The 24,679-nt window shown below is 41.4% G+C and overlaps 1 protein-coding gene and 1 long non-coding RNA gene across 2 annotated transcripts in view; both read left to right on the forward strand.

Moving 5' to 3' along the window:
• The window catches only part of dicer1 (dicer 1, ribonuclease type III), a 34,532-nt gene extending 21,102 nt beyond the window's left edge, over nt 1–13,430 (forward strand). Inside the window, exons 25-30 of the mRNA XM_084014023.1 lie at nt 1,509–2,159; nt 3,242–3,497; nt 6,230–6,498; nt 7,430–7,592; nt 7,729–7,804; nt 8,762–13,430. Of these exons, the coding sequence (XP_083870149.1) occupies nt 1,509–2,159; nt 3,242–3,497; nt 6,230–6,498; nt 7,430–7,592; nt 7,729–7,804; nt 8,762–8,927 (1,581 nt within the window). The 3' untranslated portion in view covers nt 8,928–13,430. The remainder of the gene's footprint in view (nt 1–1,508; nt 2,160–3,241; nt 3,498–6,229; nt 6,499–7,429; nt 7,593–7,728; nt 7,805–8,761) is intronic.
• A 7,785-nt stretch (nt 13,431–21,215) lies between these two features.
• LOC311015638 lies at nt 21,216–22,764 on the forward strand. The gene is made up of 7 exons (XR_014597383.1): nt 21,216–21,389; nt 21,485–21,551; nt 21,621–21,693; nt 21,795–22,175; nt 22,272–22,346; nt 22,468–22,533; nt 22,713–22,764. It is a non-coding gene; the product is annotated as an uncharacterized lncRNA (long non-coding RNA).
• The last annotated feature ends 1,915 nt before the right edge of the window (nt 22,765–24,679 follow it).

Here is a 24,679-nt window from a genome sequence, read left to right on the forward strand (position 1 = left end):
ATAAAACTATTTGTGTATTATTATTTACATGGCATCGATGAAAACAACCAGCAATAAGCTTGTAGGCAGACATAAAAAAAAAAGAAAGAAAAGAATACGATGCCAGACACTCACGTACATTGTATTTGCAAACAAATATAAGTAAATCACAGTGCTTTCTGCAAACTACAGGTAGCTCCAGATGGAACTTTTTTGCCCCTGCCTCCTGCTGCTGCCACCTGATCTCGTCCACTTTCCAGGCGAGACACCGCAAACTTAGGACGAGCCTATTTCCAAACAAGTCTAGTCTCAAAATGATCTAACTGTTATTGAAATAGAGAGGCAACCAGACACAGATATAACCTCCTCTACTGCTGTGCTATTGATCACGATAGACCCCAGTTGCTCTGCTGGTAACTGTACTGTGACTCAGCAGTATTTTAGTAAATGATCAAATATATTTGCTTTTAAAGCTATTTCTTATCTAAAATCAGGCAAAGTTCAGTGAAAAACTTTGTTGTAGCTGCTTATGACAGCCCTAGTCCTTTGATGGTATAACTGAAGCGTAATATCATATTTCCTAAAGGTTTTGCAGTTGTCTTGGTTCAGACTTTAATGTGTTTCGGACTGTTCTTGAAAGAACACACTACAAGTAACTCTCTTAGATGGCAAGTTTAAAATAAAAAGTTTCTCACTTCAATGAAACGGCTACTGTCTGAACGAACATCATCACACAGGAATGAAATTCGGCTCATTGGAACCACAAGAGTCTCAACTTTCCAGTAATCTCCAAACATTAATATTCAAATACACCATTTTCTGGAGACGGGGGACTATAACACATTTTTAAATGCATGCCAAAAGCTGCATGTTTTTTGCCCAAGAGTCTGAAAGTGGGTTCTGTTGGTACCCATGAGTCTCCCCTTCACTGACAGGTACCCGTATAATCCATTTTCATACATATATGTTGAGGTGAGAGGTCAAGGGCCTTGCCAGTTTTCACTCGCCAAAATTTGGCCTAAAATTGGAGCGTTATTCAGCCCCCTTCCCGACAAACTTGCGTGACATTGTTGGTTTCAGTTGATTACGTAGGTTTTCTAGTTTAATGTGATACCCTTAGCGTCACTATTTTTAAATGTCTTAAAGACATTATGTCACCCGGGATTGCCAGCTATCCTGTGGGTCTTGGCAATTTCTATGTTTCTATAAATGATTAAGTATTTATTCTAGTGTCATTATTCTAAGGACCATTCCTAAACCCAACCGAAGACTTGTCTCTGAGTAATGGCAGTTTGGTTTGGCAACGTGTCCCCGCACTGCAAAAGCCTGTTGAAACTCTGTAATCTGGTTGAGTTTTACTTGCCATCTTTACCACTTAACAGGCAAAGTCCTGTTGGAACGTCTTCATCACGAAGGCTCATTTTAATGGAGACACCTAAATACCTAAAAATGACACTTTTGGTCAGTACGTAATCATGACTACTTTCCTTTTAACTCTTCTTTCCTTCCTGTTTGCGTCCATCCTCCAGGCCAAAGAGGAGCTTCTGGCCAACGGGCAGTCTGGAAATGACTACGACGAGGACGATGAGGAGGAGGCCGAGGATGTGGATGTGGATGTGGATGAGGACGTTGAGCAGATGTCGAAGGAAGAGCCAAAGGATGAAGTCAACATGGAGGACGATCTGGAGTATTACAAGGAGCACATCAAGTTCATTGACAACATGTTGTTGGGATCTGGTGCGTTTGGTAAGAAGATCTCTCTGAGTGGCTTCCCTCCTTCTCTCACCCCGGCCTCGAGTTCCTCCCCTCCAATGGAGTCTCTGTATGAGTGGAAGCCCCCCAAGAAGCCCCTCCATCCCACCACAGCCCACTACCCCGCGGAACCGGCGCCCAGCGTGCCCTCCTCCGAGGAGTTCGACTACAGCTCGTGGGACGCCATGTGCTACCTGGATCCCAGTAAGGCCGGCGAGGAGGACGACTTCGTGGTGGGTTTTTGGAATCCGTCTGAGGAGAATTGCGGCGCAGAGCTCGGCAAGCAGTCCATCTCCTACGACTTGCACACGGAGCAGTGCATCGCCGACAAGAGCATCGCTGACTGCGTGGAGGCTCTGCTGGGCTGTTACTTGACCAGCTGTGGAGAGAGAGCAGCCCAGATGTTCCTCTGCTCGCTGGGCCTCAAGGTGAGCCAAGACAGATGTTATATAGCCTCTTTTCATGTGCATCATTGATTAAGAACGGCCGCTCAGCCGCTGAGGTAACATGACTAGGCTATGTTGTGCTAGTCTCCTCTGTTGTGTCTGAAATCACTCACTACAGAATACATATTTTATTTTTTTGTAATAAATACATATTCACACCTGTGCTTGTGCTCGTGTATGAGCAACTGTGCCGAGTCGAAGCACACCTCTTCCAACCGTATCAGGGCCAAGAAAGTGTACCGTGCTTGACCAAGGCACGGAGCACTCAGACTAGTCCAAAAAACTGGACTTTGGGAGGTCAAACAGGCTCGGGCACTGTATACAATGTGAGAGTGCATCTTAAGTTTACTCTGGAAAGTGGTGAGGTCCAGGTGAGGGCTGCTGTAAAGCTCACAGAGGGATGTGCGACCTTCACCCCGGGCCTTTCCGAGGTGACCTGGAGCTTGTCTTTACGACGCCTCATAGAGGAAATGTGACCGACAACAGCCAGCCAGCAGTGGGGAGAGAGTCACGAGGGGATCCTCCCACGCCAAGCAGCCAGCCGTGACCCGGCAAGTTGAATCCCCCCAGGGAGGCTGCTGTTGAGAAGTGTGAAAACATGTTGACTTCATTATGAAACTGTGGGGAACAGTTCTTCAGATGCAGTCGCCTTGTCACTGTTTACCTTCATTTGTGCTGTGAGCGACACTTAATTCAGTACCGAGGCCGGGTGGAGCTATGAGGCTTTGCTGACAGTTTGATGATCCAATGAAGTTATAAGATTTAGTCACAAGCTCTCATTTTTAGTCACAATTTAATACTTTATTAAACTAACAGACATATAGGATCGCCAAAAGCATTGATTTCTGAAAGAAAAATATGGAAATACAAACGTTCCGCCCTACAGCGACGATGTATTTTTTGGCCTTTATTGAGAGAGGACAGCGTGAGAGTGAAAAGGGGAGAGAGATGGGGACAACATGCAGAAATGGCCGACGGGCGGTTTCAAACCCGGGGCCTCTGCAGTAACCACTGAGCTATCAGAGTTTTCACCCATATTAAAAGTTTTTTTTTGATGATGGCAGGTATTACCGTTGGATAGAGGAACACAGGCAGGAGCAGTGGTGCAGAGCTGTCAGATCACTGCCATCGACCTGTGCTACGGCTGGCTGAAGATCCCGCCCCGCTGCCTGCTGGCCCATCCGGACGCAGAGCGAACTCTCAACCACCTCATCTCTGGCTTCGAGAACTTTGAAAGAAAGATCAACTACACGTTTCAGAACAAGGCTTACCTTCTGCAAGCCTTCACCCACGCTTCCTACCATTACAACACAATTACAGGTCAGACATCACTTTACCGTACACCTCAGAATAATGTGTTTGGGAATGAAAAATCTTTTCTCGGGGGAAAATAATAGTAACTGTTGTTGGCAATATATGTGAATCAAATACGATATGTCTGACGGTGGAAGTTGCCACAAGCTTAAACTGGGTAATTTGATCATCCATCCATCTGGAATTGATCCATGTATGCCATACGTTGCTCAGCTCGCTCATATCTAGGGATCCACCAATACCGGTATCAGGTACTTATGTACTCATAGTCATACTCATAAAACGACTCCGATATCACCAAGACAATGTGATGTTAAAGGGACAGTGTGTAGGAATTACTCCCATCTAGTGGTGAAATTGTATTTTGCATTCAAACGAATAGTGCTCTCTAGCGCGTCGCTTTGTTGCAACTACGGTAGCTGTTTTGTACCAAGAAGCTATGACAACATGTCATCCAACACCACTTCACCAGTAAGTAATTACTCCTGGAGCAAGATGGTGATTTATGTTGCCATGTTGATATTGGTTTAGTTTTGGTAGCCTTCCATTAGTAGCCTATAGCATCGGCTAACAACTAAACACACAACAAACACAAACAAATGTAACTAAAGCGCTTATATTGCTCTACAACACTGACTGTTAAAGGCAAGAGGTCGTCCACCACGGGCGAATAACAAAGCTCGGTAAAAGTCTCTCTGGGAGCTCCAGGGGGAACAGCGGGACGTGGGTGCGCCAGTATCCGAGATCTGTGCCCCACAGGCGAAAAAAAAAAGGTCAGTCAAAGTCCCTGTCCACTCCAGGGGGGAGAGCCGGTCCTGCGCACGCACCCTACGTGTCTGGAAGCGCCTCTCGCTGATGTGATCTCCTTTCATTCACGCTGGCTCTGAACGAAATTGCGTTTAGGTGTTTTGTCCCTCTCCGGCGGTTATGGTCTTCAAAATGGTGGAACGACATGGAAGCCTGCTGAGGACTTACCCATCCAATGTAAATACAAATAAGAAATTCTTTGCTTACGAGGATAAATCAGATTATTGGCAGAGGTAATTATACACTTATGAGGACCTATTTATGAATGAACATATTGATTTTAGCTAATAAATTCCTTAAAATGTTACACACTGTCCCTTTAACATCAGTTGAGCCTAATTAGCTGCCCAGCTGCAACAATAACCTGATGCACAAACATGTTAAATACGTCATATATCACCACCTGCAGTATGTAGCTAAACATACTTTTTCAGAAAGTGATTATCTGATCCAAATTTTGAACGTTTTTAATGTTGGTGTTAGACCTGTACTCGGTATGGGCAAGTACTGAATTTTAAGTATTTGTACTTGTACTTGATATCGCTGCATCCCTACTTGTCTCCATCAAATAGGAGTTAAATTCAATATTATTGACATTTAAAGCTGCAAAACAAATGTTTTGCCACTTTGGGGAGCACCAGATTGAGCTGTAAAAACACCACTGATATGTTCTCACTTTATAAATGGTTTAAGGGCGACCATGTTGCCTAAGTCTACAGAACAGCATTAGGAACAGTTGTTGTTTCTGGCCGCTTGTAGTTGTTGCATCAGCTGTTATGACTTTACACACCAGTTACACTCAATTAAAATGGGTTGTTCCACAGAACCTGGTTCTCACATAGATATTAGATTTACACTGACTGACAAAACTAATGTTATGTGCTAATGTATGGCTTGTTTATAGTAAAAATGGTACTATTTGATATGGTGGGCACATGTAGTGGAATAATATGGAAATAACAGGGTTATTTGCTAAGGCTGTATTTCTCTTGTCACATACAGAAACATACCTTTGCCATCATAAGCAGAAATATTTGTAAACAAATCGACTATTTGTTAAGTTGAAATTGAACGACATCATAGCATTCCTGTAACATTGTATTGAGCTTGACAGATTTGTCAGGGCATCTAATGCATTGATGGCTAACAAGGATTTAAAATAATATAACAGAAAATTATTTCTAAATAGAATTACCTACTTTAAAATGAAAATTAATTGGGATCCATCTAACCTGACTCTTGATCAACAAGCTGTTTAATAGTGATCTAAACCAGGTTATTGTCAATTTAACAAAATAACACAATGTACCTGAAACTACAAAACGTTACACATAACTAAATTAATACATGTTAATTGTTAGATTAGCATGACACCACTCGTTCTGTTTTACAAATAAAACACAGCCTTTTATGAAGGATTGGCAGTTTTATCTAATCCATTCTTTGGCCTCCTGAAATGATTGTTTTTGTAGTGCTGCACTGACTTTACCTGCTGCTTGGACAGAAAATCACTTGTTTGAAACTAACGAACAACTATGAACTTACAATGTATACACAAAGCTTGTATTGGAGTAGCTGGTGTAAATCCAGATGACTTCCAAGTCCAATATTCACTCTCCTGTTGGTCTTCTTAGCGTTTAAATGCTCCACTATGTTCAACATAGTAACTAACTGTGTCTGCTTGGTGCTGAGCAGAATGCATACAGTGGCTTTGTCAGAACTGAAAACAGCTGCCTGCTGCAGCTGGAAACACAATATCATGGCAGTGTAACACACCGAGTTCACTTTGTGATAATTGTCTGACGGTTTGTGGCACCTTTCAGACTGTACCGCGCCGTTTGATCCATTGTTAGTCCGTGCTTGAAACACTGTCCACAAATTAAAAAGTCACCTCGCCACATGTCTGACTGTTTATTTTCCTTCCTCTTCAGATTGTTACCAGCGGCTGGAGTTCCTTGGTGATGCAATTCTCGACTACCTCATAACAAAGCACCTTTATGAAGACCCGCGGCAGCACTCCCCCGGCGTGCTGACCGACCTGCGCTCAGCACTCGTCAACAACACCATCTTTGCCTCTCTGGCCGTCAAGTACGACTACCACAAGTACTTCAAGGCGATCTCGCCCGAGCTTTTCCACGTCATCGACGACTTCGTGCAGTTTCAGCTGGAGAAGAACGAGATGCAGGGCATGGACTCCGAGGTGAGTCCTCTTTCTCCCAAAAACCCAACTAGCATCAGTACTGAAGAGCAAATAAACCCAATCTTTGCTGTCTTAGCTCTCCCCTAAAATAGTCAGTACTCAAAAAGCTCTGCCTGAATCACAAGGCTGCTAGACTCTGTGAATCTGTTTCATATTCCAATGATTTCAGCACTAAAGACAAAAAGCAGTTGGATCTAATTTGCCTGGAAATGGCTATCTTAGCAGCAGATCTCCTGGAGCGGATACCCCTACGCCTTAGGGACAGCCAGCGCATACACAAACATACTGGAAATACAGCTGAAAGAAATCTAGAGATGTGCTGCAGTAATACAGTATCACGATTCACTTTTCTGCTCAATATTCATTCAATAGCACCAAACGTATATGGCATGGAGTGGAACTAGTGTGTCAATTGAGAATGTCTATCCTCATATTTTATGCTTTGAAAACAATTAAAATATTATTGTAAAATAAATGCATTGAAACCTCATAACATCTGTCAACATCGGACAACATTTCCAAGACAAGTCAAGCTTGGGAATGTTGGAAGTTTTGCACAGTTTCAATATAAAAATATTTTTAAAGCTTCACTGTGTAAGATTTAGCCAACATTGTAGTTTAAAACATAAAAAACATCAGTACAATACCTGTTATATAGATCTAGAGAGCATTTTGAGAGATGGAAAGTAAATTATGCTAATAGTTTAGATTAGCCGTCTGCTGGCTGTGGTTAGCAGAAGCTAAACATTTTTCCGCTCTTTTGACTCTCTGTCTGATAAATCTGTCTTCTTTTTTTTTGGTTTGCTGTGCAGTGAATTCTGGAATAGCAACCTTTTCTGCAGGGTAGTTATAGGCATCCAAAAATGATTATCTCTAATGTGGCTGTGTTATAATGACGTCGGCTAACAGCTCTGTGTGTTTTGGCAACTAGCTGCGACGCTCTGAAGAAGACGAGGAGAAGGAGGAGGACATCGAGGTCCCTAAAGCCATGGGGGACATCTTTGAGTCGCTAGCCGGAGCGATCTACATGGACAGCAGGATGTCACTGGAGACGGTGTGGCAGGTGTACTATCCAATGATGAGGCCACTTATAGGTAAAGAAGCCTGGAAGCACCTTTATTGATGCATGTGAAATGTTTCTGTCATTATTGTTGGGCAGTTTCTGCGTCATTGCAATCGAAAGTCTTGAGTTTATGATGTCATATGATTTATTTTTTGAACCCCTTATAGAGAAATTCTCTGCCAATGTGCCACGCTCTCCTGTGAGGGAGCTGCTGGAGATGGAGCCAGAAACTGCCAAGTTCAGGTAATAATACTAATAAAAATACATGAAGTTTTTAGAGCATTTTGCAAAAAGCCAAAGTTGCTTCACACAAAGAAGATGGCGTGAGATAAACAGAAGACAATGTGACTCGGACACAACAGGATGAACGATAGCAGTGGGTGGGGGGGGGGGTTAAGAGAAAACAGTGGGTGACTGGTCAGGAGCTGCTGTGGGGAGCTCAGTCCTGATTGGCTAAACAACAGAGCTAACCGCTAAGGACACTCACAGAGGTCACATTGAGTTATATTATGATGCGTTTATGTGCTATTCAGTACTTTTGGGAAAATGATCATAATGTGTTCAAATGTAAGCTGGTAAAAAGTTTTCTGCAAGAAACATGAATATGAAATAGATATTTTAGAAGGAATAGATGGGGGCTTAGCTCAGGAGGTAGAGCGGGTTGGCTGGCAACCGCAAGATTGCCGGTTCGATCCCCGGCTCCTCCTAGCTGAGTGCCTGGTGTCCCTGAGCAAGACACCTCACCCTAATTGCTCCTGACGAGCTGGCTGTCGCCCTGCGTGGTTGACTCAGCCGTCGGTGTGTGAATGTGTGAGTGAATGGGTGAATGTCAGTCATTACTGTAAAGCGCTTTGGAGAAAAGCGCTATATAAATGAGGCCATTTAGATGAGAAAAAGCTGGACCAGAAACAGAACTGAGTCCTCCTTTATATGAACGGACGATGTGAACACACACGGAACCAAATCTCTTTTCTGTTAGTCAACTTTTTTAACAGCAAGAATGTCAATTATGAGAACAAACTCGTATATATAGTCCAAATACAAATTGCTGCTGTGGAATTAAAGACGACCAGTGAACAAGGAGAAAGTGTTGAGTTTGCATTATATGGGGAATCAGGACTAATGTCTCTAATATTAAGGCCACCATTTGGGTATTTCTGGTATCTGCAATCTGACGTCCCGTCTCTCCTCTGTGTGCAGCCCTGCAGAGAGAACGTACGACGGGAAGGTCCGGGTCACCGTGGAGGTCGTCGGTAAGGGCAAGTTTAAAGGAGTCGGCCGCAGCTACCGGATCGCCAAGTCGGCGGCAGCCCGTCGAGCCCTGCGCAGCCTCAAAGCCAATCAACCTCAGGTCCAAAACAACTGAGCTCCTCCCCAGAGCTCCCAGCATTAGCACCTAAGCTACTGACGCTAATGGAGAAACAAAAAGCATCATCGGCTTCCCAACACAGCGCGATGGTAGCCCTGCATCTTCAGCCTGCGACGGCACAACCAAGGCAGCCAGGGAACACTGTGGAGACGCAACACAAGAAGCAGACTGATCTCAACAGATTTCTCATCAGATCTTTTACCTTTTTTTTTTTTTTTTTTGCTTTTTTTTTTTGCGCAAACACAATCTTTGCTTTCCCTCTCTGTTTCGTGTAATCACATGAGTGCTTTATTAACGTTTAGCAAAGTGTTAAAAAAAAAAGTCAGGTCGCAATGTCTATTCCTCACCGTTTTTTTTTTTTTTTTAACCTTTATGTCAATGAAACGAGGCTTATGCTTACTGGGTAGTATTAGATTGTACATAGTTCAATCAAAAGGTGTAAATCAAAGTATGTAGGAAGAAAAAAAACGACAAAAACGCTAAACTCCTCAGCCTGTGCACTAGTGCCAGTCAGTTTGAAAGCGCTTCTCTGAAACGCTAACGGCCGACGTGGCGAAACAGATACCACTGGAGCAAAAAAACCTGGTGGCAGTTCTGTCTGAAATCTGTCTTGAAATGGTATTCTTAATTCATTTTTGCACTTATTCCATTAGGGTCTGTTACTTTGAGAATTGTGTGGTCACATTGACACCAAAATCCTATACGTAGCAAAGTATATAAATATATATAAGAAAAGATACATGAATGATATTCATGGCCTTAGATGCTAAGGCTCACCCTCATATCCTGCAAGACGGATAGGAATTCAACATTCCCAGTTACTGTAATTTAAAGTAGTTTTTAAACCGCACTCGAGGTTGCATGTTCTTGTAGTTTATGTATAAACCATGACAACTGGATTGCTTCTGCAAATGTTCTAAATCTATCTATCTAGACTGCGTGAGTCGACGTTAACGGCATTATCTCGGTGATTTGGTTCAATACGTTTTGATACGGAGACTGGATGGGATGGAATTAGTCGTCCTCCGCATGCTAAATGTCTTTCCAACAGAGCGAGTCATCGGGTTTTGATAAAAAAAAAAAACACATTCAATATGCTGCAGACTTTTCTACGTTGGATACTCGTGTAAGGCTCAGAATCTTTTCAAATACAGTCTTCTTTGTGAAAAAAAGGCCAATTAATTTCAACACGCTAGTGTTCCTCACATCCCGTACCTACCAAAGCTATAACAGATGTGACACTATGAGGTTGAAGTCGATTCCTACAGATAAGGATACCAGCCTTTTTTTTTTTTTTTTTTCCTTTTGTGGTTTCTGTTCTGACAAATTTTGCTTCTCGCTAAATGTCTCTTTTTTTTCTCATCAATAAGCCCTTTTTTCACTTGAATACCTCAGTTAATTGCATGCATTTTCTTGTCTTTATATTTTTTTTCTTTTTTGTTTGGTGCTATGTTTTTGTATTAAGCTTGAATTTTCTCATCTTTTTTGCACTGTAACTATAATACCTCTTTATTTGACCTTTTTTTTTTTTAATTTTGGAAATCTGTTTGATTTGGTTTTCCCATTCGGCCGCCATCAAGCTGCAGGGGAGAGCAGCGTCGCCGTTCCTTCCCTCTCCCACACTCGAGGTTGACACTGAAAGGCAGGAAACGCATCCTTTTTCCCCTCATTCACTAGCTGTTCATTTCACCAGTTGAGAATCTGTTTTTGAATTCTGGGTAAATGCTGTCTGAGGTAATCAGGTTGCACTCTTTAACTTTGGAGCTCTCTTACATTTACTGCACAGTAAAGGCAGAGGGGATCTACTTTATTTATTTCTTCAAAACTGTCTTCATAGATGAGCGTTGGAGGAGACGTATACCTGTGTGGTTTCTAAATTCACAGTTGTATAGTCCCGCCCACAGGTGCTTCTACCTCAAAAGACTGCAATTCAGTAACTCTTTTTACGGTCAGTCTGCTTCACACACGCAGCATTCAGCTAACATCGGTTTCACTGAGTCGAAGTTCATTCAGTCATTTTATAGATTTAATAGAAACAAACTCAACTCAGTGCCTTCTCTGTGGGAGAACGACAAAGTCGTATTGGGGCCATTGTAGGTTTTAAAAGAAACCCCCACTCCATTTATTAAACACAGAGCTGTGAGAGGGTAATATTCACAAATAATATTCACACATTTGTGAGATTGAAATGTCAAATTTGAGATAAAACGTTCACATTCTCTGCAAATACAGCGGTGAATTTCACAAATATACAACAACAAACTCAGAAACTGTGAAATTATGGTAAAAAAAAGTGTTTAATGTAATTGTAAATTTCCAACTTTTTTTTTTTTTTAAACTTGCAATGACCCTAACACGCTGTCGTAGCGTGGACTACATTAAAATCAATGAATCCAAATTTGAGTTGAATATTTTAACCAGAGATTGCAGGAGTAGAGATCTTATACTAAAGTGTGGACGTGTGAAAAATCTATATGAACTAAGAAACGTCGTCTTAATACAATCAGCTCAAAAGAGTGCAATCTGTCATTATTTCTCAAGTGTTCAGTAAACCCTTAGATGTGGGATGTGTGTGTAGACTTTGTGTATCGGACCCTCCTGTCGTGCACCTTTAACACCTCTGTAGCGCTCTCTCACTCACACACACACACACACACACACACACAGCCATTTAGCCTTTTCTCCGTTCAACACACTAATTATGTGCAAGTCTCCGAGCAAGAATGTGAAATCACTCATACGGTGCCACGGCCGCTCTGTTTTTGTGATGTAAATAAGGATCCCAGTTAATCTTGTCAGCCTGACGTGGCGTCGACTTCCAGCAGCCTTGTATGTTTCTGTCCTTTGACTCGAGGAGGGGAGGGGGGGGGGGTGCTGAAGTCGAGGTAGTCCTGCGTTATTCGGAGCAGACTGCGCTTTCTCGTACTGGCAATTGTTTTTGTTTTTTTGTTTTTTTGTTTTTTTCCATTTTTTTGTTGTACATGTAGCACAATTGAGCATTGCACTTGGGCGCCATACTTTACCTCATGTCAGAGTGTGAAAGGGAGTGACCGATGGAGGAAAAAAGAAAAAAAAAGAAGTGTATATATGTTGTAGGCTTTGCTGCTGTTTCAATCGCTGGTATTACACGAACCTATTTAAAGAGAGATGAAGGGGCTTTGGGAGGGGAGACACAAACGTGCCTGCAGGTTATCATCTGACAAATACACTGTAAAAACAATCTCAGCAATTTGGGGCTTAAAATTGTGTGGACGTCATCGAGCGGTGATGTCCTGCCTTAAACATTCGTTAAGAGAAGAATGGTGAGTCAGACGAGAACGTCCAATCATGACTCAGATGATGAGCTGACACTCTTGGTTTGATTCTTTTTCTGACTACTTTGATATGGACACGTCATCCCAGCGGTCCTCCCAGCCTCTTTTCTACTCCTGTGGTGTGTTAGTGTGGAATCCAAACCTCCCCCAGCCCTTTATTGCAAACTTAGAGAAAAAATCCACTCAAACTGGCTTTGTTTGCATGAATCCTAATGATGTAGCAGTAATGTTCTCGTTCATCTATAACATGCCTGGTCTACTTGTACACACACACACACACGGACACATACTGTTTATATCTGCCTGCATTCAAATTTAAAATGTGTCCCGTGCATCAAGGCGTGCCTTTTTTCTCCACTAGAGGGCGCTTGTAAAAAACACAAAAAACAGATGTATTTTAGTGTTTGACCCTTCCCTCTAATCGCTGGTGTTTTAGGGAAATATTGAATTCTTACTCTTAAGTGGAACTGTTAAAATCTCTGACACATGACACGTGGACAGAATCACACTGTGTTTTTGTAAGTATTTTATACATTTATCATACGTTTTTTTGTAAAATCTTGATCTGAAAAGTAACTACAGCAGTCGGATGAATCCGCAGGTGTCCATGTACAAGTAACCAAGGCTTAAGAAGTGCACTATTAGAAACAACTATAAAAGTACAGCAGTACAGGTACCTCAAACATTTACATGCAATTGTACTTGGTGACTTAGCACTGCAGCCAGATGTCCTTGACGGGACACCGGTTTGTTTATATGGTGGGTTTTTCCTTTAAGGTCGAGATCGATGTTTTTGCTCAGCAGTGAAACTGGGGAGAGAAGGTGTCGGCCTCATGAAGCCAGCGTTGAGCACCGATGACTGGGGGGCGTGGGGGAGGAGGTTGGGTTGGACGTGGTCAACCAGCAGCAGAACACCAGCAGAATGGAGCTAAACGGATGGAACGATGGACTACAGAATGGGGAATTATGGGCCATCACAACCTGCAGCAAACGTGTAAGGGACATTGGAATAGAAATTGAACTCCTCACCCATACTGTATACCGTGCTGCAGTGGTTTGCGGTCTGCACCTTATGGATCATAAATACCTTTAATTTTGTTTGTTTTGGGATTATTATTATTTTTCCTTTTTTTTTAATAATTGTAGCCCAGTATATCTACAATAAAAGTAATGGTATGGTCATTCACCTATGGTCCTGTGGTGTTAATTCAGTGTTTAATTCATGTGTGTTTATGTGAATGTATATATAAATATGCAGAGATGTATGTATTTACTGTATTCAGGGAAATCATTTTCCCAGTATATATTCACTCCCTGGCTTTAAAAAAAAAAAAAAAAAGGTCACATTCACCACTCATTCACCCTGGAACGGTTTCAATAAGCTTCTGCAATGTCAATACTTTGCATTGACATTGCATTCATTTTTCACCAAGATTGGCCTGATATTGATGATGGCAGAAGTAGAAGTATTCTCTAGCACATCCTGAAGATTCTCAGCTTGGTTAAGTTATTAACCGATGAAAACAGTGTAATATTAATGGTAGGCACAATGGCTTAAAGTATTCAAATTAAGTTTGCTCAATGTCCACTTACTATCTCAAAAATATCAGCCAGTCTGCATTTTTATCAACACGTTTCTGTGTTGCTTTAAGCGTCGAATGTAAGTCATCTTGTTTTGTTTTCACTGTTTTCAAACTTAACCAAACTGTCGAGCTCACGACTAAAGACTGAAACAACTCGCCAGTGAACTTAAGTTGTTCTTGTGTTCTTGTGATTGAGGTCAAGAAAATTTACATTCTGTGCAAATCCGTGTCCCTGACATGCTGTAGTGCTTAGTGGAGAGACCTGCTTTCCCTCGCTCGGCCTTGTCATCGTGTGCTCGGCTCCTCCTCTGGTCTGCCGGCTCTGAAGCTCGTCAGCATCACCCACTATATTAACCCCGTCTGAGGCGCCTGCTGACTTCCACACCGCCACGGGCAAGTAGGACAGCGGCTTTAGCGCTCCCCGGGGATCAGACAGCAGAATCTGTATGAGAGCAGGTTCACCATGAGGATCAGGTTTCAGTCTGGGCTAAACGGACTTACAATCAACTCATTTTTATTTTTCAATCAAACTGGAGCTCATTTGGCACTTCCAAAAATGTATTGTTATTTATTGCATTATTAAAAGGAACTCATCAAATGTATAATAAAATGTTAAAACAGCCTTATTTTCATAATATAGGACTTCAAAGGTTATTTATGATATTCATATATAAATGACATACTATACGATGACTTTTCGACCAACCCGTCTATGATGAAATCAAAGTCTCCTTTGCAGAACTGCTTTTAATGTGTGATTAAAGTTGTGTGTTGTGTAGTTTTATGACCGTTCTAACTTTTAGTCTGACAACGATGAAAAATGCTTTATAAATAAAGATTATCACAGTAGGAGAAGTATTACTGTTTGTGACATATGCCATGGCTTTGTGACAGTACTAATATGTGACCTTTGACATTCTAAATTATAATTTTTATGACTTTTTTCAACATTCTATATTAAAAAATGTATTTTCTTGCCTTTTTCAAAATACTAAAAATGAAATTTTCCAGCATACTTTAGTGTTTTTTAATGATTTTTTTTGAGATTATATATAAAGATTTTTTCACAACACATAACGTACTACTGGACACCACAGCTCAAACATAATGGTGTTCTTTTGCAATAACAATTAAACCCACATTTCTCCTTAAAATTAGACTCGATTACACCTGAGAAACAAATCCATTTCCCTGGATTTCCAGGATTACGTCGTCTGGAGCCTGTCAACGCTCCGCCCTGTGTTCAAAATCAGAACTGCATGTAAAGCTGCACCTTGTGTTCTATATTCCTTAATGCAGCGATGCCAGGCTTACGGCCCGACTGTACGTCACATCCGGCCCGCGGGTGATAAGGGGAGAATTTTTTTTTTAATTATTATTTTATCTATTTTTTTTTTAAATATATACCGTAAATCCTCTAATACTGGCCTGTATTCTATTACCGGCCAGTCACATTGGCCGGGGCAAGTGTCGACAGGCAGCGTTATTTCCACCCTTCCCATTCATTCAGTCAGGTTCGCGTCGCGAAGATTTTGGCTGAGGCTATATTAAAGGATTTACGGTATGGAGGAGAGCGCCTGTCAATCATCCTCCTTTGTAATGTATGTAATTTAGGCCTCATTGTGAGGCTATTTTCGTGCCAATGCAATTTCTTTTTGATGTGTAGGCCTTCATGAATAATTTCAAATAGCCTACCTATCCATGTGTTGAGTCAATGTTTGGCCTTTTCAGTCCGAAAGTGTAATCCGGCCCCCTGAGGTCTCACTTGAAAAAAATCTGGCCCCCTGTCCAATTTCACCCTGGCATCCCTGCCTTAATGTCTCCCTCTCTGAATGATATGCAATGCAGGAGATAATATATTCTACATCTTCCAGAGTGTTCTGACACAGATCATATTGGGAACAATTAAGGTAGCTCCAGCCCCCTAAAATAGGCCGAACTACGTCAGTGGATTACACATTTAATCTTCACAAATGAACAGCACTTTGAGTTTTTTAAGCCTAAGTGGAATTTTCAGAAGTAAATAATTAATGTTTTAAGCCATAAATGATGATAAATATGTGTATCAACACACAACAATATGAGGCTATGGAGGCACACTTGTTAGCAACCACCTTTTTAAAGACACATTTAAATGTGTGAAATTCACATTGTATTATATTTCTGAAAACAGAACATTCAAATCTCTTAAACTTGTGTTAACCACAGGCCTTATTTCAGGCATCGAACCAGAAACACATTAAAAACACACTGACTTTGACATTCTGAGCGAATCACATGCAAAGTACTGGTGGAGGTGTTGATCCAGGCAATTAAAAGGATCTAAAGGAATACAACGTATTACAACTAAATACAAAAATAATTATTAATTTATTGAATATAATAATTAATATATAGATTATTCATATTTGTATATACATATTATTATTATTATTATTATTAACACCAGCATATGGTTTACATTTTGTATCACATTGTCCTTCATCATTACAGTTTATTGTAAAAAGAAAGTTTATACTGTATGTTGTCTGTGTATACACACCCACACACAACCTCTTATAAAGTGTCTGAGAGGTCACAAGATTATTACATAATCATGATAAATTAGTGATAATAGTGTTTTGTTTCTTTTTTGTTGTCTAATACTGGAAGTTTATTCTCTCGTGTGATAATAACAGATACCAACAAACGAAAGATAGACACAATATGTGCAGAAAAATACAGTATTTATTTCTTCCTGGAAAACAACCAACTTTAAACGATAATAGCAGAATCATCTTTATTGGCCAAGTAAGTGTGAACACATACAAGGAACATGACTCTCAATATATACACAAGATACAATTAAAACAAGGATAACAAACTGAATAAAGGTGAACATAAATATTGGACTGCTATGTACAGATATAAATATAAGTATATAAATAAGCACAGGACAAAATCGTGACATCCATTAATCAATCTGCAACTTGTAGCAGCTCAGAGCTGAAGAATGCCGTTAGTAATGTTTTCAAAGATGAATCCCTCTCAACATGATGTCCCGCCTCCTATCGTGTTTGACTGGGTCACTATACAGAAGATCGCTGCTTTTAAACTGATGTTTCACATGGACTTGAAGGGATGAGATGCTTTGTGAACGTCTTCCATCTTAACCAGGATCTTACCTAAGCTGTAAGGGGAGAAAAACATTGGAAGAATTGCCTTCATCTCACCAGGAGCAACGTTTTGTACTTTATGATTACAGGCCCTGATCTCTCGTCAGCCTCCACAATGAAAACCAGAAGTAAACAGGAATCAAGCTGTTGATTGAAGCCTAAGAGAGTGTTAGCGAATAGGAAAATGAGCTGACGCCACCCGCTTAAGCAGATAATCAACACACTGACATGTTTGTGCGACGCGCCGCCCGCTGCTGTTTTGTTTGTGGCGAGGTCGCTGTGCGGAGACGCTCAATACCCTCTGCCCAAACCCCCCCCCCCCCTTCAAATGCTCCTCTCCTTCCCCTCTGTCAGTTGAGACGCAAATATTGAAATGAGGTTTGGGTGTCGGAGGCTCTGGTAGCAGCATGGGAACGGTGGGAGAAGTGCTACATAATTAAAAATATCATTTCAGCTCCTGCCCGGCCTATTTCCATCCAGCATTACCGCGTCTCCACAGGTAAATTGCTCCCTGTACTCCTGCGATGATGGTAATGAGCGGTGGTTAGGTCTGACACCACGTCTCTTTGATTTAACCTAAATGAGAAATATGCCATCAACAGGGGGGGACTCAATCATATAGGCTTTAAATATGATATGAGCCCATCTGAACTAGAGGGGGTGAATCACAGCCGAAGTATGATATTAGGTTGGCTGATGGAAAAGGATACTCACACCATCAGAGGTGTGTTTGTGCATGTGTGTGTGTGTGTGTGTGTGTGTGTGTGTGTGTGTGTGTGTGTGTGTGTCTGTGTTTGTGTGTGTGAGTCATGTCACCTCTCTTGAAAAAACCCTTTTATTATACAGTTAATAATATGTCAAAAACGTATCAGCTTTGGCGTTGTCTCTGTCCTGGTTCTCGTAGACCACAAGCTGTCACTACATTTCACTCACACTGCATTTCAATTAATGGTTCATTCATACAAACACACACACACACACGAAAAAAATACGATTTGATCTCCTGCCACAAGGAGTATATTCATCGGAGAAGACATTGTATGGACTCAGACTTGAGACTCTCTGATGTCGAACCTCCTTTAACCAGAAATCCAGCAATAATATAAACATTTTTTAAAAAAAACTTTTTTTACTTACTTACTACAACTGCTTTTTGTTGAAGAGATCAAAGCTCAGATCCTTTAATGGTCAGTTGCATCTCCAGTTTTGGGCATGTACATGTGTATCCGCATTCATATTGTGCACTTATTTAACAATATGTGCTGAAAGAAAAGACAAAAAATCAATTTCTTCACATTTCAAAATCAAAATCCATTTGAATTTTTCCTGGAAATCAAAATATGACGCGTGCTTACATTCGTGAGTATCCACCAATTTCAATCAACAATATCATGACGTCCATCCTTCAATCTGCAACCATGACTCTCCACAGAGCTGGAGACGGCGTGAGCTAATCTTTTGAATGATCCAATCAATTCTTCCCAACGATATGCCCCGCCTCCTATCCTGTTTCACTCAACACATGACCATACAGAAGATAGATACTCTTGAAATGCTCTTTCAGCTTGACTGAGGTGTTCCATTTTACTCATTTTTTCCGACTCGCGACGTAGTTTGCGTTACTTTAAATGGAAGCGGCCGTGATGGCAACAGTGCACATAAAAAGGGCCGCCATTCTCACCACCATCCTTTTATTTCTGATTAGCGCTGTTAGCACCATGAGCTGCTTTCCTCCAGCTCAACCGTCTCCATGTTTGGAGCCACATGGATACAATCCCTCAATCACAGATATGCTCTGAGTTCCGCATTGAGCGACTTTAATCCATCATTTTGTTCAATCTGCTTCTTAAAAGAATTCACTTTGGATATTGGGACACTCCGTTCTTTTATGCCATAGCTAAATAAAGTTGAAACGGAGTTTATTGAGCTGGTAGTATCCATCGTGACACCAGATCTGGCTCCAGTTGAACTAGTATTTTGTTTGATGTGCTCCATGACTGACAGTTTCTTTCTCCCAAACACTAAAAAGCACATACTGCACTTTATTACATGAACTTTGCCAAAATGGCATCCTGCCTCTGTAGGGGAGCACAGCTCAGCGGAGTGGAGCTCAGCTTAATATTTCCACTATGGTAGCCTATGATTATTAGTCATTAGTAACTCAAGACGAAAATATTAGCTTGATTGTGCCCGGTACTCCGAAGGCAACGCACGCTATAGCGGCAGACGGCGCGTTATTGGAAGTCGAGTGATTGTTGTGTGCCTTGAGCGTCGGACCACAGCAATTGGCGTGTCGCTTTAAATCAGACAGTGATCACATCGAGCTCCTCCGTCTGAGGAGAGAGGGATTGGCAGTGACACTCGGAGGATTTCGTTGTGTGCATGTGTGACTGCCTTCACAGTGAGTGTAACACAGTGTCAAGAGTACAAGTACAAGAAACGTCCTCATAATGTATTTCAAATGTGCACAGACTGTGTTATTTGCCCGTGAACTTTAGCAAAGCTCCCAGGCTGTGACTGATGTGCAGACTGTGGGTGGCAGGAGGGATTCAGTTTCTGCAGCTGCAACGTTGTGACTGGCCAAATCAACTTTTGGCTCCAGGAACATATTTTTGAACACTTGTGAGTGAACGTCCCATCCTGGGATTCAATAAAGTTTTGTATTAAAAATGTATTTCATGCAACAGTTTCTTCTTCTCATAATAACACAATATAGTAAAGTAATTTAATTGGTTGCCAGTCTAGCTTTTTGATTGTAATTGGTCAACCAGTATTGTCATGTCAGTAACCACCACTACTACTGCATCCTAATGGAGCAGAACAACTTATCATCATCATATGGCAAAGAAGAACAATGCTTTTTGGACAGACTGACATTTTCCAGGCCCCGGAGTCTCTGGTTAGTAACCACAAGGTAGATCAGAGGATTTGTCAAGCAGAGATGTGGATTCAACAGACAGTACAGGGGGAAAACAATACATCAGAGAAAAGAGAAGATCATAGAAAAAACTATAAAGTACTTTGAAGCACTGGATGCCTTGTAGGGCCTCGGATTGACTGGTGAAGCCCTGGGATCTACATCAGGGTTTGTATCTCAGGAAAGCAAGGCTCTTCATGAGAAGCTCCAGTTTATATGTGCTTAGTTACTGCAGTGGAAGAGGGTACATGATTGGTTATCTGTGGTCCAGAAAAGGTTATCTTCAGCTCAGATTATAATGAAACCTGCAGGTTGACACCATAGATATGTAGTCATTGTGACATCACCCATTGGTTTATGGTCTAAGATTTCGAGGCCTCAAGTTTGGCATTTTTGCCATCTTGGATTTTGGCCATCGACATCATCACATTTTTGCAACCAGTGAAGGAAGTGACCATATTTGGACTATGGAGGAGCGACGACGGATCTGATGAATACAAGCGGCAGAGCAGCAGCCTTACTGGATCTGGATCCATCTGGCTTCTGGTGTGAAGCTGTTAACAAAGTCAGCGAGGGCATCCCCTGCTTTATGGTCTGTTTGACTCCAAATGGACCACAATCTACTAAATGAACATCATGCTGTGTTGAAGAAGACTTGGAACTAGATATTGAGACCATAAACACATATTTACAATGTTTACTGAGATAATATATCAAGTGAGAAGTCAGGTGTAGGAAAGATAATGCAGAGAGAAAGCAAGTTTGGGGCACTTCAGCTTTGGCTTCACTTTTCAGAACCTGAGGTTTTCGCCCAGTTGACACCCAGAAACATCATAAACACACGAAAAAAAGAAAAGAAAAAGAAAATACAGGCCGAGGGGACGACCACCAAACACTGCTCAGTCATAAGTGATTAATTAATTCTGTAAATCACACAGACAACAACAACAACAACAGTGACGTACACTAGCATGTGGTGTTTAGGTGTTCCCTTTATTTTTTTGAGCAGTTAATTTGGGTTGTTTCATGTCTTGTGTAATTGTTTCCATATACATGTGTCTAAGCATGTTCCCATTGAGCAGGCTCCATGGGTGCATGCTGTCTTCATTTTAATCGTTAAGTGTGTCAACCAAATTTAAGTTACTCTACACACTAATCATGGTGTTACGTGTTGGCTGGAAATTGTCAGGTCATATGATGATGGTCATTCAAGTTCAAGTCTGTATATATTTATGTATGAATGTATCTATTTATATCTATTTATTCAACTATTTATGTGACTCTTTATTGATCTATTTAAATGTGTATATATTTATTTATTTATACGGGGTCAGCGATATCTGAGACATTGAGATGATGAGAAGGACAGTGCCAGTGTATTCAAAAGTAAGACGTGAGCTCAAACAGGAAGCTGCAGCTGCAGCAGCTTTCCTCACAGCTAGAAGAGGCAGACTGAATAGGGACAGCAGTAGAGGAGGGCCGAGGGCCAGGTAAAAGGAAAACACAAGATTAAGTTTGATGTGAAACATGAAGTTAATGTTTACCAACTTGCACTAGACCAATTCAATTTTTTATTTTTTTCAAGTGATTGACGTCAGTTCCCACTGTGAAGATGCAGACCAAGCTGCCGGTGCAACCTCCTCCATAACAAAGTAAGTCTCTCTCTCTCTTTCTCTCTCTTAAAACAAGAGATGTCTTATGTCTTATGTTTGTCCATCAAGGAACGATGACCACAGACCGAGAAGGAAGACTTCCAGAGGACCACAGCTGAGGACAGTGCTACCCAGCAGACAAGTAAGTAGTCTTTAGCACTGTGTGACAAAACCACTGTAATAATGTCCAATGTAACATTGTCTGTTGTAATAACTTATTTTTTTGTCTTTATGAATACTCAGGTATTTAATGCCCTGTACTATTGCCACACTTCCTCCTGCCATGTATGCCTTCTTGTCTGAGGGGAAGCCATAACAATGAAGCTGCAGATGCCAAAGATGACAGCTGATCCAGGAAGAAGACCTCCAGAGGACTGCAGGGGACTCTCACCAGTAACAACAACTCAACAACAAAAAGGGAGGGATATTTCATTATTTTGTTAATTCACTGCAATTTTATTTTTCAGTTTGTGATCAAAATGTTTGCACAATGCTTTGAAACCTGTAACTTATTAATGCCTTTGCCTTTTAGGTCCCTGTAAGAGTGAGAAAAGATTCAGGCAGAGGACCACAGCAGATTTCCAGAGGACTCCACAGAGGATAAAACATCCCAACAGATGATGAGTGAGCAACACTTTCCAATGTGTTTTACTGACGGTAGTGTGATCAAATGATCAAGCAAGGTTTGATTTAATTGTAACTTGTGCTTTATTAATCTAGAGAGGATGACAACAGATCCAGGAAGAAGACCTTCAGAGGACCACAGCTAAAGACAGCAACCCCAACCGACGACAAGTAAGAAACATTTACCCCTGAATTGTCATTGATTTCCTGTCAATGGTCAAAGTAGGTGTGTGTCTGCAACTGTGCGAATAAATGCGTACTGTTACTGAACAATTGTTGTTGAATATTTTAGGGAGGAAGACAACAGATCTTGGAAGACGAGGACCAAATATCAAGAGAGCAAGTCAGCAGAAGAAAAGTAAGAGACATTTACCCATGAGTACAAAACTGTACTGTATTACTTTAACTCTACTTGGTTCATGTTGGTGTCTTACAGATGTTTTGTGTGTGTGTGTGTGTGTGTGTGTGTGTGTGTGTGTGTGTGTGTGTGTGTGTGTGTGTGTGTGTGTGTGTGTGTGTGTGCGTGTGTATTTGCAGACAACATGGAAGATCACCACTGCCCTCTCGCTTCACTCTACTCTGCCTGCACAGTCTTTGTATGTTCTCAGAGAAAAGACTCAAGGACAGCAGACTGGATGGAGACGAAGAAAACAGTCAGACAAACATCTGTAAACCGTTGGGGACTGCGTTTGAATGATTGTGTGTCTGTAAAGTGATTTTTTTTTTTTTGTGTCTCCAGCCTCCAGAAAATGTTTGGGGAGCAGCTGGAGAACCAACAGGAAGCTCATCAGAAGCAGCTCAACCGCCTCCTAGACAAGATTGAAGACAAGAGATAGAGGAAGGAAACATCAGTAAAGCAAATATATTGCCATGTTTAATATTTATTCATTTATTATTATTTGCCATTGTCACCAAATTAATGGAGTGAAAGAGAGTGAAGGTCTGAATTTAATTATTGTCAGTCATTGTATGACTAGATGGTCTCCTTGACACCATCAGACCAAGGACATTGTGATAACATCAGATGATCAATGTCCTATCCGGTATACCTACCTGTGTTGGACAAGGTTTGGGACTATTATGAATGAAACTTATGCAAAAAGTATATTTAAAAATGGTGAACCAGGGTCTGTTAGTGGAGCAAGAGCGACTCCTGTAAATGTTGGTGTAAGTGTAGAATTTATTTATTCAGGATAGCCCCTTAAGATGAATCATCTCATTTTCGAGGGGGTCCTTTCATAAAATGATACACATAATACAAAGTAAAAAAAAAAAGAAATACAGTGAAACACATAACAGACTTATACATGCACTTATACATGCACGCTTTGACAAACTTTTACTAATTATGTGTACCACAAAATAATTTGTTGGTGAAGACCGAAAAATGAGGCAATTTTATTTTAGGACACAGCCTGGTCTCTCAAAAAATTACATTCTGACATTACATTACATTCTGATTGTGAACTACATTTCAAGGGAAACATACTTTGTTGTGGATTACGCATGCTCTTGACGTTTCAGAAATTATTTTCAAATGAATCCATGGTAAAAACAAAACTACTTTTGTTGCTTTATTGCTTTGTTCCAATTTCATACTCATTAAAAGCCAAACCTTTTTTCAAAGGGGGAAATCTAAATTAATTGTAAGGGCCTGTTCTCCACCCAATACAACACGTCGTTGGAGGGCCTGTTCTCACTACGGCTCCTTATATGGCGGGTACTTTGGAGAATAATTTCCTACCGTGTAATGTAATGAACACTGCAGTGTCTGGGGGACAGCGTGGCTCTAAAAAAACAGGCTGAATGGTTGTACATAAAACTAGTCTGATTGGCTGTTAACAGCCGATGACTACAAACCGTTAAACTGTGGACGTCTTTTCTTGGCCGTCCAACACGTCAGCCTCCCATGGTCACTGAAAGCTGTAGGATACAACAGTGACTTGTTGATCAAGCGTGACATGTTGCTTAAAGTGCGAGCGAGGCCTGAAATGGACCGTGAAAAGGAAAGGGGATGGAGACGGACAACGTTTTTACCTCAAATTTAAACCCCTGGAATTTGGGTCATGCTTGCGGTGGCTGCTGAGGCCGACGGAGATGAGACGGCGGCATCGGCCCAGATGGTTCTGCTGAGCGTCTCGGTGACATTGATACCGCCATAGATAAGCCACAGCATCTCCTCGTGCAGGAAAAACCGCAGCAGACTACGGCAAGCTGTTGTGATTGGTAATACGGTACAGCTGTGACCATGAAATCAGGACTTAGCGTAATTAGTCACTTTGAAGCAGAGATTTAATACCAAAATCTTCGACAAAATACCAGGGGATCTGGTGCTACTTAATGATAATCTGATATCCAAGCCTCTCGTCTCATGTATTTTCCTTCTTAACAACCGTGCCATTTTGGAGCGGAGAGATGGGACCTGGGTTCCATTTGGGCCGTCTGTTCGCGAGCCAGACAGAAATGCCACGGTGCAATACCCTCAATTCCGATTTGTAGGAGGG

Source organism: Eutrigla gurnardus (genome assembly GCF_963514095.1).
Source record: "Eutrigla gurnardus genome assembly, chromosome: 7".
Taxonomy (NCBI): domain Eukaryota; kingdom Metazoa; phylum Chordata; class Actinopteri; order Perciformes; family Triglidae; genus Eutrigla; species Eutrigla gurnardus.